Source organism: Cynara cardunculus, assembly GCF_001531365.2.
Source record: "Cynara cardunculus var. scolymus isolate 2C chromosome LG 8, CcrdV1, whole genome shotgun sequence".
Taxonomy (NCBI): Eukaryota; Viridiplantae; Streptophyta; class Magnoliopsida; order Asterales; family Asteraceae; genus Cynara; species Cynara cardunculus.
The window spans coordinates 13,261,538-13,276,054 of NC_037535.1; the positions used below are offsets into that span (position 1 = coordinate 13,261,538).

General features: G+C 37.3%; 1 protein-coding gene across 1 annotated transcript; it reads right to left on the reverse strand.

The window, feature by feature from the left end:
- Nucleotides 1-8,757: 8,757 nt before the first annotated feature.
- LOC112516198 (uncharacterized mitochondrial protein AtMg00810-like) lies at nt 8,758-9,735 on the reverse strand. The gene has a single exon (XM_025123220.1). The coding sequence runs from the start codon at nt 9,733-9,735 to the stop codon at nt 8,758-8,760; it is 978 nt and encodes a 325-aa protein (XP_024978988.1).
- Between the last annotated feature and the right edge of the window lie 4,782 nt (nt 9,736-14,517).

Genomic DNA, 14,517 nt, shown 5'->3' on the forward strand with positions numbered 1-14,517 from the left:
ACAACACTTAAAAAGTGTCCTATTAGACTCTAAAATAATGTGACATTGAAAAGTGTCGTATTAGACTACATGATAGGACACTAAGAGAACTTAATAAGACATCAAAAATAAGAGTTCTATTAAATTTAAATCAAATAGRACTTATAAAATAATGTGTCGTATTAGCCCATTTTAAAGGACGGGTCTTGAAAAATGTCCCACGAAAATGTCCTATAAACTTGTTTTTGTTGTAGTGTATGAATTCAGATATAAGGCATTAATAAGTTGTACTTACGCACAATCTACTTCCAATCTTGAGTTTTTAATAATCCCAAAATCATATACAATCAGATTAATTCGTCAAGAACACAATTGAGATGAGTATAGAGAGATTTTCACCAATGTTAAAGATAATATTTCTTGAGAGAGTTTTACAAAATGATTAACAACAACTAATCTGAACTAATTACAATTAACAAGCTAAAGACTATTTGTGCTAGGAAATTAACAAAGGCTAACTATTACAAAGACAAATACAATGGGAGAACTTGAATACAACAATTAAGCACATCCTTGAACCCAACAATCTCCCCCTTTGGATTCAAGGTCAAGACATTGTGAATCTTGTCTTTCTAAGTCCAAGTAGTGTCTCTAGCCTCCTTAGCGCACTCCGGTATTGCAATTTATCATCAAGCAGATTCAGAGCATTGATCAGCAGATACCTCTCCTTCGGACTCATTCTCTCCGATTCCGCAGCTCTATCGTTGTCAGCTTTTCTCGTTTCAAGCGCCCGTCGAACCATTCGTATAGTACCATCACAGTATTTATTCAGCTCACTGAATCTCATGAACTTCTTTATCCGACCTTCAGCACTATACACCACACCAAACTCCGGTTCTTCAAGAATAATATACAGAGGATAACCTTCAATATCTTCAAGCTCTTGATCTGGTCTTTTCAAATTAATGATTCTCTGATTGTCTTAAAGACCCATTTGGATATCAAGAACCATTGATACTTTGACATGACTCCGCATAAATCTTTTGATTACATTGAGAGCAACAACTGCTTCTTCTCTTCTGACAGTCATATTCCGTAGTTCGTGGTACATGTGCTCCAAGTCTTCTAAATACAGATTAGAGAAATCAGCTTCACTAAATACCCAAACCTTCCATCTTGTCTTGTAACGGTGAACACAGGATACCAAACTCTAAGGAGATTTTGGGCATCAATTTGTTTGATGGAGACAACGCGATGTCTGGTCCGTACTTGGCTGATTGGGAGTCGCTTCGCCTTGAGAAAGTGGTTATACTCTAAATGATAATCTAGGGTTTCTTTGTGAATCCCAAGAATCTTGTCAGCACTAAGAGCTTTCCGATGTCGATGAAAGATGCCGAAGTAAATGTCTTCCAAATAAGACTCTCTTATCCTTGCTCTGTCATAACCTGGAACATTTGCACGAATTGCGAACGACACGTAATTTTTAGAAAATATCTCAGTAGGATCATACGCCGCTCTCGAAGTTTCAGATACACCAAGATCAACTGCAGTGGAGGGTTTAGATGGAGTCTGATGATCACCCTGGAATGGGAGGATAAGATCTTCTTCATTGATATCGGCTTCAAAGTCAAAATACATTCTGGATGATTCCTCAATATAGTCGATGTCTTCACCAAAATCCTGATCTCCACCCAGTTCTTTCGAGAAAGCTTCATTAAATCCCACGTTGGCAGACAAATCTTGAAGCAACCTTGTTCCTACAGTGGAGTCCGTCGGCTTTTCAACCATTGGCTTGATTACTGGATTTGTCTCCAAGACTGTCTCATCTTCAATTCTTATCGGGCCAGTAGTCCTTTCCCTTGATGTTTCAGGAACATGACTTTCAACGTTAACAACTTGAGAATCTGGCTCCCTTTCAACACTTTCAACACGAACAGCCGACTCAGCTAGCCTCTGTCTCTTTCTCCCCCCCTCATGATGATCAGGATCATCCAGATCATCATGTCTTCTTTTTAATGAGGTGGCTTGAGCTCGACACGTACTTTCTAAGACTGATACTCTTTCAGATAGAGCATCAATGTAACTTTTCAAAGCTTGAGTGTTTGATGTAATTAGCTTACTAACTTTTGAGAAATTAGAAGCAACAACATCTTGAAAGGCCAAAAACTCTGAGGCTCGAACAGTAGGGTTATCATCAACAAGTTGTCGGAGGAGCTCAACCAGGTCTACATCAGCCGCATCTGGAGTTTGCGTAGATATCAGCTTTGCGTACATCAACGATTTAAGTTCATCCACCGATTGCTCTTGTACCCTCGGAGGCTCAGGCACAGGCGGTGGTGACGGTAGACGGTTGATCATCAACTACAGGCTCATTCCCCTTCATCATCCTTTTGAGACTAAAAATCTGCGCTTTCATATGATCTTGAACAGCCTTTAGGGCACCTTCCAGATACTCTCTTGACATAAAGTCGGGTAAAATCACACCTGGATCACATAGATTGCCAGTTGAAACAATAGTTGAATAAACTGTTGTGCCTATGTTCAGTGTTGGCGTGATGTTAGCACTGGTAGGACTTCCAACCTGTCCTCGTGTTAAGTCAATAGACTCTACTCTGGTTATTTTGGCAGGTTCACTAAGAACCACAATTGGAGCAACAGATGCTTTTGACTCGTGTGTACCTATGTGTGTGGCCTCTGTACTCGAGGTGCACAGAATCGAAGTCGTAGGCTGGGGCAGAAGCCTACTATTTTCAATATCTACATTCTCCGAATGAAAAGTAGATAGGTTATGTGCTAAGTCCCCGTGAAGAATTGAAACAACTGGTTGTTGAGAATCAATTGAGTGGCCGGGAGGGGTGTGCAAATGCATAGCTGGGCTAGCTATGTCAGCTTCAATACCAACATTCAACGAATGAATGTCGATAGTAGATGTGGGTGCTTGGCTAACTGTTTCGGCTGGGATAGGAGCTTGTTCTTTATTTTGTGCTCCACTCACACTCTCACCATCTTTTTCTCCGTCCCGTTCACTCATCCTCTTAACATTTTCGACTTGAACGCCCTTATCTTCTACTACTGGAATAACATCTATCAAACGATCAAATTCATCATATGTACCACCAAATTCATCAACATTGAAGGATAACGGTTGTAGACTTGGGCAAGTCTGTGGAGCTTTTATTTCGAGAAAGATATCTTCAATGTTATCAATCACTGCTTCGACTTGAATATTCTGAGAAAGCACTGGTCGAGCAGTATTGTCAGCATCATCATTTTGATCATCATTGTCATCATCATCATGATCATCACCCTGATTTTCCTCATTATCAGATATAGTATCTTCCGAACTTGAAGAAGTTGTGGAAGTACTTTTAGTTGAAGTACTGTGCTGAGCAGAGGCTCCCCGCTCCATATTACCCCTCTCATTTTTCATTTTCCCTCTGCTCACAACCCTGTTCAGGTAACCTGTGTTCCTGAACGCTCTCAGCTATAGCTAGACCCTCTCCCTCAGCTAAGGCATGGGTTAATCCCGGGGTAAGCTCAACCAAACCGGTTCTGGTTGAGCTACTAGGATCTATAACACACCTATAATCTATAACGCACTGAGCCCTCTGATCAACAAAGGCAAATAATTCCGGTGGAATTTCCATAATATAATCCAGATCTTCAACTTTCGTGTGTTGCCGAATACGCGTCATGACGAATGAAGGCCCAACTTCACTGCCTGCCCTGGCCGGGATGTCATCATTGGAGTTCATCATGGCTTTAATGATTAATTGCAAAAATCTTTGAAACAACACAAACTTCCTTGCTTTGGACGGGAAAGGTTTGGTGTTGACCAGCTCGACTAGTTCATTCCATATTATCAGGGCGCAATCGTATTTGTATGTGTATACAATTCTGTGGAAGAACTTGAGAAATGAACTGCTGCAGGTATCGATTCCGGCAATCTTTGATGTCAGGCATCGGTTGAGAATCGAAAACAGAAGATGCCATATTGACGGAAGAAATCGCCGTTTGAACTGCGACGGATTAGTCAACTCTTGCGAGTATCCTAATCTCTTGATATCTCTGCAAAGTTCGTCATCGGTGACTAGTGGTTCAAAACCTGTCGAGCCCGGTCCCGGTAGATATAAAATTCTTCGAGGTCGTTTCAATGTCAAACGACTTATGTATTCGTCTACGTTTCCTTCAAAGAAATAGGTATCACCATCTTTGGCAAGGGTTAGCGTCTTCCAAAATTATCGTAGGTAAATCATCAGGACACAAGCGTAAGCTGAAAGGGCATAAGAAATTGTGTGTCCACGAAGGATTTCTGGTATAATTCGGTATTCGGAGGCATTTCGAAGTTGAAGTGGTGATTATTGGGTTTGATTTCAAGAAAGAAACATTAGGGTAATAAGGATTCTTCGGGTATTGGGTTGTTTGTAGGCTGGTTTGCGTTGTTTATGTTGTCAGATCTGACAGAATGAATATGTGATTCCTCGTCAGACTGATTATGTTGTTTAGCCATTTGTACCTGTAAAAATTCCCGAAATATTAGATTCAGACTAAAAAATACAATGTTAATTTCCAAAAATCAAAACAAAATATATCTAATTTTTTTAAAAAACTTAAAAAAATCGAACAAAAAAGAATAAAACCTAAACTAAAAACTATTATTAGAATAAAAAACTAAACCTTATTCAGATCTGAAACAGATTATTAACCAAGCGATTTAAGCAAATTTATTCAAATTTTATCATTAAGTCCAAAATTCGATTAATTTTCATTATAAGGTTCGATTAGAGTAACAGTCCAAGAATAGTCCAAATATATGAAATGAGTCCAAATGATTATCAATAAGAACCTTAGAGTTAGAGATGAAGAGAAACAGGAACTCGATTTGAAATATGTGAAGAACACAAGCGGTTTAGGTAGCCGGAGAAGATGATGAATAGTGTTGATTGAAGAAGATGAAAGTAAAAAAGTGAAAGGTAAATCGAACGAGTATTTATAAGAAGGATAAAAAACCGTTCAACTTCTAATCCGCTCAAAGCTTATCCGGATTAAGATAAATCAGACAAAGGATGTCCGATTTAGAATATGCTCAAACAACAAAGTCATAAATCGGATGATAAATCGCTCAAGGCACAAACGATTTAGACAAATATCGCTCAAGAGTCAATCGACTTACAAGGAAATCGCTCAAAGGATAAGCGATATAAACATAAATCGCTCACGGAACAAGCGATTTAGACACTTAAAACGCACAAACAGATCAAGCAATTTATGAATCCGAACAATAATATCAAACGATTTAGAAAATCGCACAACTCCTTGGAATTATATGTAATCTTATCCGGATAAGTGTTTATCGAATAACTTTTTGTCCGGATTAGCCTAAATCGGACACTGCTTTGTCGGGATATGTAATAAATCAGACAATGTGTTGTCCGAATTAGTCTAAATCGGCCAAACACTTATTCTTTTAAACTCTTAAATCTTTCAAAAATTAGATATTATTCAATAACATGTAAGAAAAATTTAAACCAGTTAGTATATACAGATATTTTTTCTCCCCCTCAAAATATGAATCAATTAAAATACAGATAAAATTTCACACTCCCCCTCAAATATAGATTTCCACGATCAAAGAATTTAAAATCACATAAAATATGAATCAATTAAAATATTTTTTCTCGTTCTTCTAATCAGTATTATCAAGGGTATGTTATCGGATGACCCAATAATTCTTCTAACATTAAAAGCATATGGGTTAAAAAATCTGAATCTTTTTCATCATGTACTCCTGTTGTTTCTAATCATCTTCCTTGTTTTGTAAGATCTACAACTGATTTGATTCATCTTAGCAAGAGAAGAATCATGTGCTCCACATGCAAATCAACAGATTTTGTAAACAAGAAGACATCCAACAGATGGAGTACAGACAACACATATCAAAAGGACTGGAAAGGGAAGAACAAGTATGATTATAATAACTGGTATGGATCATATTATGTATATAATCATCCTGTTAATAGTGCTAAAAAGAAAACATCTACTAGAAATAAATGGTTTGGAAGTTACAACATACCCCAGCCCGATACTAACAAAATAGGACCCAAATTYAWTTGGGTAYCAAAATCTATTTGATCTAATTTTGCAGGTGTGTCAAGTTTGCGCTGATCAGAATATCATTTATTTGATACACTAATGCAGGGGGAGTTGTACACTGTCGAACAGAGGCTTCTGAATACATCAGTTTAGAACCCGTGCTTTACCGATTTGAGCTTAACTGAAATATTACTATAATCTACTTTCTAGGAGGAGTCTCTAGAGTATATTTTCTAAACAGGTGTTTCCTGAGATTTTACTTGTATAATTTCTCATCATACATAACTCCAATACTTGTTTCAGCTATTCTTCAAACTCTTATTATCACATCTCTTATATAAATCATTTTCGGTGATAATACACTCGTTTGTATTCAAAGGTTGTTTTTCTATTTTTTTTCTTTGAATGATATACATTTCATTTTTTTAATCAGAATCTGTAAACTCGTTCTTACAGATCTTCATTCATTTCTCTCGCATACCGAATAATCTGATCGTTGTCGCATCATTCCTTTATTGATTGTGCATAAAAGCCAAATTTCTTGATCAATTTTTATCTGATCATTGTGCTTATCTCCAATAATATTTTTGAACAACTGTTTGTGATCAACTGTGCATAATGCTAAATTTTAGGAAGGACTGAGTGCTTATCATAAATACCTCTATGGAATGTCAGAACCGACAAACCTACCCATGAGGACAACCATATCTGAGTGAGATTTATATACAAAAGGGTTTGTGTGCAGAGCTTAAAATAAAAAAGAGAGGGGTAGTTGTTGTGAGCTAAAAGAATTGACGAGAGATGTGTCAGGATCAAAAGAATAAACAAGATCATGTTCCAAACTTCAAAATACCAAGCATACCATGTATTCTATTAGTTCTCAATTCTTTCGAGACAAGTATTGAAAAAGGCAAAGCCCATGCCAATTCTTGTCACAACCCCACCAGCTACTCATTTATCTCTTAACAAATAAGTGTTTCAATAACACTTGGGGCACGCAGCTCATCATCTATCAATTTCTCATTCGGAGAAAGTTGATATTGAATCAGAAGGATATATGTCCCCCCCTTCAAGTCTTTTTGATCACTAATTGAGTCTAATAAATTTGTGTAGTCCATACGGTTTATCTTTCTGAGCCTAAACAGAAGCATTAGTTGCTTTATCTTTTTACACTACACAGATTTTGCATTTTATATGTTATTTTGCCAAAACATTCATAGATATGCTATTATTAAGCTATCGATGATTGAATGGAAGACCTGGTGAGATAAGCATAAAAAAGTCTCATATATACAGTACATTCGTTGTACTGAGTATATTTGTTATGCTCACAGGCCAATCTTTTTATAAGATTGAAAACAATTTCATATGTTGAAATTGGTTGTTAACTTCCCATTCCCTTTAATCTAAAAAGATTAAACAAGTGGATTTGAAAAGATCTACTTAGATTTTCATGAATTGACGGTTTTCGCGGAAAATTTCATTCATTCTTGTGTATGATGTAATGATTCTCATTTCATCATAAGGGGGAGTATGTAATAATGAATGAAATGTCCAATTTCGAACTTTATAAGGGGAATTTGTTATAAAGATCAAAGGGGAGTAACAACAAAGATCGGCAAAGAATTAAAAGGAGTGCGACTGGAGATTATCACAAAAGATTATTTCGATGCTACAATGTTTGAGAGTTGTTGAATGTGAAGATTAATTTTACAACAGTTTGCGGAAGATCAATTCTGAAGATCGTTATTGTTTCTAATCAATATTGTCAAAAGAGAAGATCATCGCGGTTCTACATTCGCGGGGAGAATGTTAAAAGATCTTTCTCAAACAAACGACTGTCAGAAGATTTCGAGTTGAAGTTTTTTTTTAAGAAGACATAGTGTGCTTAAAGCAACAAAGTTCAAACGAGACTAAAAAGGCGCAAATTCTTTCAAGTCTGAATACAAAGGGGGAGAATGTTTGGACTGAAAGTTAGTATAAAACTATATTCTTCTTGAAAGTTAATTTTGTCTATAATTGTTAAAAGTCACCGTGTTTGACTTTTCGTAGATAGTTTGACTTTGACCTTTATAGTTTTCTTTGACCCTATATAAAGGGTAAATCCTTGTAATTTTAGTAGGATTCTTAGATTGTAATATCAGTTACGTAAATAAGAAGATTGACCAAGATTTGGGTGTTGACCTTTTCCCTCTTTTCTCATATGTTCTTTAATGAAATATCAAGATCTTCCATCGATGAATTGAAGCTTTCATGAAGATTGATTAAAGTGGGAACAACAAGGGACCGACTACTTGGAGTTTTAGCACAGCTTTGTCACATTTATTCCAAAAATTGTATGAAGTTTTTTGTTTTCTTGAATATAAGCTATGTTTACAGTTAGGTTTTGATGTGGAATTTTTTTTAATTTGAGGTCTGAGACTACGTTGTTGCTAAGTTATTGCCTCAGAATTGTGATTCTCCATGCTACATCGTGCAAGTACACAAATAGTATATATATATATATATATATTATATTGGAGTGATCAAATGCAAACCACCTGAAAATATTTAGGATCTCTTATTTTCTGTGTATTGAGTACAAGAGAGGCAAATATATAAACACAAATACAACAAACTAACCAAAAATAAAAGAGAGAAAGAAGGGGATAAGTATGGAATGGATTTGGTTTCTAATACTCCCCCTCAAGATGGAGCGTGAAGATCACGAACGCCTATCTTGCCTAAAAGAAAGCGGAAGCGTTCAGCTCCAAGAGCTTTGATGCAGATGTCTGCCACCTGATGCTTCGTGTCTATGTATAAGGGTTCTATCTCATTAGACTCGACTCTTTCACGTATGAAGTAACAATCCATTTCTACGTGTTTGGTGCATTCATGAAAAACTGGGTTATTTGCGATTTGTCGGGCTGCATTGTTGTCACAATATAGTGGTGTGGGTCCGACAGGGGCAGCCTCATGGTCGTGTAAAAGCCAACACAACCATAGGATCTCACTCACAGTAGTAGCCATGGTGCGATATTCAGCTTCGGCCGACGATCTAGAGACAACTGACTGCTTCTTTGTTCGCCAAGGTACCAGAGCTTCTCCTAAGAAAATCAAATAACAAGTGCGGGAGCATCGCGTGAAGGAACAACCCGACCAGTCAGCATCACAAAAATCCTTAAGGCTCAGATCACCGTCTTTAGGTAGGAGAATTCCTTGGCCAGGGGTCGATTTCAAGTATCGTAACACTCTAATGGCAGAATCCATATGCCTTTTACATGGGTTTGCCAGGAATTGACTGAGCATATTGACCGCAAAAGCAATGTCCGGACACGTTACTTGTAAATACAACAATCTCCCAATCAGTCGTCGATATTGTGCAACATCAACTGGTGGACTATCGATGGCTTCGTCCAGATGGAGATTTTGCTCCATTGGGGAGGGGTTGGGCCGACAACCATGCTGACCACTATCTTTCAAAATATCAAACATGTATTTCTGTTGGCTCAACACTAGTCCCTCATTAGTACGAGCCACCTCGATTCCCAAGAAATACTTCAAAGGCCCCAAGTCTTTGATGCTAAAACGATTGTTAAGGTGTCTCTTTACGTCATGGATCTTTGCATCATTATTTCCCACCATGATGACATCATCGACGTATATGAGAGCCGCTACATACATCATTCCTTCTCTGTATGTGAAGAGGAACAGATCTGCATGAGATTGCTGAAAACCGATATCCGCAAGCTATTTCGTGAACTTGTGGTAGCAATTGCGAGAGGCCTGTCGCAATCCGTAAAGAGATTTCCGCAAGCGGCAGACTCTTGTGTCTCCTTTCTTGGCAAAACCTTGACGAATCTTCATGTAAACCTCCCCATCTAAGTCACCATGTAGAAAAGCATTATTCACATCTAACTGGTGAATGGTCCAGTTTTTTGTGGCTGCCACCGCAAGTAAGCTATGCATGATTACACGTTTAGCGACGAGGGCGAATGTCTCGTGGAAATTGACTCCTTCAAGTTGTGTGAACCCTTTCGCGACTAGACTCGCCTTAAATCGTTCGACCTCTCCGGTAGGTTTATATTTGACCTTGTAAACCCATTTTGAATCGATGGCACGTTTTCCTAGAGCCAGCGTCTTGAGTGTCCATGTTACATTTTCTTCTAAAGTCTTTATCTCTTTTTGCATGGATTCTCTCCATCAAGCATCTTTAACTGCATGGTGGAAGTATTTGGGCTCATCATGCCCAGTGATGGCCGCTAAAAAAAGCCTTGTGAGAAAAAGAAAACTTTTCATAAGAGACGAAGTGAGTTAGAGGATGTACCGTCGAGGAGTCCCGTGTAGGCGTGGGTTGCGGATGGTCTATAGATGGTGGTAAGTCGGTTTCAAAATCACCAAATCGCCTTGACTTAGTTCTTATTCTTTCGTGTCGATTGTTAACTCCTGTCTGGCTAACATTCTCATCCGGTGTCTCATCAACTTGACTCGGTTAATTTTGTGCTTCTGAATTGCCCCCCCGAGCAGTGTTTCTTGAGTTTCCGTTGATTTTGAGGGATCACATGTGGGGGCAGGCAATGTTTCTTCATAGTTACCATGCTTCTCTTCAAAAGGTGGTATGTCGCATGTGACCACAGTACCTTCATGCGATTGGGAATTTTTTATTTTAATGGTCTTAAAAGGGAAATGGTCCTTCACAAACCTTGTGTCTCTTGACACCGTGAATTTTTTGTCGACGAGGTCATAGACATGATATCCCTTTTGTCCTTGTGGGTACCCAACAAAAATGCAAGGCCTCCCCCTTGCTTCAAACTTATCTCTCCATGTTTTATTATTTTTCACATACACTAGACACCGAAAAACATGCATGTGTTCATATATCGGTTTTCTTTTAAATAAAAGTTCGTATAGGGTTTTGTTGTCAATGACTTCTGATGGCAACCTATTTATGATGTAGGTAGCCGTTGTGACACATTCTCCCCAGAAAAAGATGGGTAACTTGGCCTCAAATCTTAAGGCTCTGGCTACTTCAAGTATATGCTTATGCTTCCTTTCAACCACCTCGTTTTGTTGAGGGGTGTAGGCACAAGTGGTCTCTAAAACAATGCCATACTCATCATAAAAACCCGTCATCGAGTTAGAGGTGAACTCGCTTCCGTTGTCACTTCTTATTCTCTTAACGACTTTTCCAAACTGTGTTTTAGTCATTTTGCAAAAGTTCATCAAACATTCACTTGCATCGGACTTGTCTTTGATCAAAAAGGTCCAAATTGCTCTACTGTAGTCATCCACAATAGATAAAAAATATCAAGCCCCAGAGGAAGAAGGGACCCAATAGCATCCCCAAATATCACAATGTATCAAGTCAAAGCAATCCACAGTTTTAATTGAGCTAAGCGGAAAAGACAATTTGGTTTGTTTTTGCTTTAACGCAAGAATCACAAACTTTATCGTTTAAACTATTTATTGAATTACCAATAAAATCAATCTCCTTGAGTTTTGAGTTTGAGGCGTGACCCAACCTCTTGTGCCAAACTTTTGCGTCTACTGAAGCCATCATCACCACTCTTTTCTTCGTCACCGACTCCACATAGTATAGATCATCGCTGCATTTACCCGTGCCAATCAGGGTCCTCGAGGGTAAGTCCTGCATAACACAAAAATCCGGAAAGAATGTCATGAAACAGTTTAATTCCTTGGTCATTCAGCTGACTGACAGTAAATTGCATTCAAATTTCGGGATATGTAGGACTTTTCTTATCTTCAAACCGTTTGGCAAAACGAAATTTCCAATGCCTTCAACAGGTATAACTTCACCATTAGGGATAGCAATAGGTATCCCATTGGTGCGTTTCTTTCTTTCTAGCAACAGGTTATCGTTACACGCTATGTGTTCAGTGGCACCTGTGTCGATGACCCATGTTTTACTTAAATTTAAATTACCGGTCATGTTCATGTTGGACATAGATGTCTTTGAAGGTGTGTTGTCTTGGTCAGAAAAGTGTTTGACCAACATTGCGTATTGTTCTGTTGTCAAACTTGGTATGGGACTCGATTTCATGGCAAGAATTTGTGTCTTTATAGTACCAAAGTGCTCGTCTAATCCCATTAGAAATTCATACAAGTGTTCTTTGTCCTTGGCTTTCGTCAATCTCTTTCCGACCTCACAGACACATTTTCCACAGGTGCAGTTTGGCATGGGTGAAACCGACTGGATCTCATCCCATAATCCTCGCATCTTGGTGTAATACGCTAATACGGAGGTTTTGTCTTGACGAGTTAAGGTGAGGGCCTGTTTCTCATGTGCACGTGGTGTACATTCTTTCCCGAATCGTTCCTTCAAGTCATTCCAAATCTGTTCCGCCGTAGCGTATTTTACGCTATTCCTGATTTCTTTCTCCATGGCTGTAGTAAGCCATCCCTTGATCATAACAACGCAACGTCTCCAAATCATCAGATTTGGTGGCGTTGCTCCTGGTACTGGTATCGTCCCGTTAATGAAACCAACCTTGTTCTTTGCGAAGAGGAAATTCTCCATCTCCTGTGACCAATCAACGTAATTGTTATCATTCAGCGGTTCGTTCTCATGCCTCTGTCGGGGATAATCAGAGGCATGTATGTAGTAGGCTGAATTTGGGTCGACTTGGGGTAGGGTCGTGCCATCTTTCTCGGCGATAGGTCCTGCCATGGTGAGGAGGCAGAATTAACGGCTGCTTTAGGGTTTGAGACGGGATTGTGTTAATTCCTGCTCTGATACCAAGAAAATATTTGGGATCTCTTATTTTCTGTGTATTGAGGAGTATAAGAGAGGCAAATATATATACACAAATACAACGAACTAACCAAAAATAAAAGAGAGAAAGAAGGGGATAAGTATGGAATGGATTTGGTTTCCAATACTACCCAACTTGTACAAACCGTGCAAACCACCCTCATCCGGCGATTTCATTGTTTAATCTTATGAAAAAATTTCATGAAATTGTTTTATCTTGTGAAATTGTTATATATAATACTTTTTTTATGAAATTGTTTCATATATGATTATGAAATTGTTTCATATAATACTTAATAAAATTTTAATGAAATTGTTTCATGTATTTCTCTAAAATTAAAATAATGAAGATAATAATATTCATGATTAACACCCTCCACAATAAAAATGATTAATCAACCTCTCATTATTACAAAAAAATGAACAAAATGAAAAATTATGATTGATTGAATGAGGTTTACACGGTTTGTACAAACTGAGTGAATTGCATTTGATCGCTCATATATATATATATATATATATATATATATATATATATGGGATGTTACATTTACAAAACATGCAATTCTGACAAACTTTACAAACATCGTTCTATAATCAAAAAAATATCTGATTTCATTTTGTTTCATAATTCAAAGCCATGAGTATGACGACCGAACCTTATCATCTTCCATATATATGTCAATCCTAATTAATGAATCATGATAATTGTCCATAAATATCTCAATTGTTTATTAAAATAATGGTTTATATGGTTTGTAAGAATTACAAAGTTTGTATTTGAAATGACCCCTATATATATGGTTTGTATTAAGAAATACATTGTTTCTTAATTGAATATGATATACTTAAGATTCAAGAAGTATGAATAAGTTTAACAAACGGTTGACGATAAAAAAAAATTATAAATAAACTAGAGAAAACAATATATTCAAGGTTAGAAGAATCTTTTGATATACCAAAGTATCACCCCACTAACCTGATCAACCCATATAATTTATGTTGCACTTTGGTTTGGATTAGATTGAATTGAAACCGTAAACATTTAAAAAAACAATAAAAATAACATATATTAAAATAATAAACAAATGAGGTCACAACCACGACCAAGGGGAATAAGGGATTAGGAAATATCACCGGATTACTTTTTACATTCCTTTTTCTTGGCACAACAATTATCTTTATTGGTCTTCTAACTTCATCTTTTTATGTTTATGCTTCAAAGCATTTTTGAAGTCTTTCCAACCCGGTAAATGAGACAACTTGAAATGAATCACAAATCATCATGAATAATAAGTCGAAGCTTAAACCATGCATGATTGGTTTTGTGTCAACAATTTTATAATCCAAGAATGGACCGACCACAAATTTCTTTGATCTCACATCTTCGTCTTGCTTTTTTTTTCCAACACAGCTCCTTGGTCGTTGTAAGCTTGCAATATACATTGTAGAGGATGTTGTCCAAACCATAGTTATGACTAAAAAAATGTACTTTTGAATAGGGGTGGATCCAAACCATCAACAACGACATAACTTCATGATTATACTTAATTGTAAACACTTATCCAACTTTCTAAGGTTAAATAATCACATGGTGATTCACTGCAATTAAATTTCTTTTAAAACAAGCAACAAACAAGACATGTCCAAGAAATGAAGAAACCATACTTTCTACACACTTTGCTTACGGTTTT

Coding starts and splice junctions, on each gene's coding strand:
- LOC112516198 (XM_025123220.1), bottom strand. CDS start 9,735: ATGTATGTAGCGGCTCTCATATACGTCGATGATGTCATCATGGTGGGA.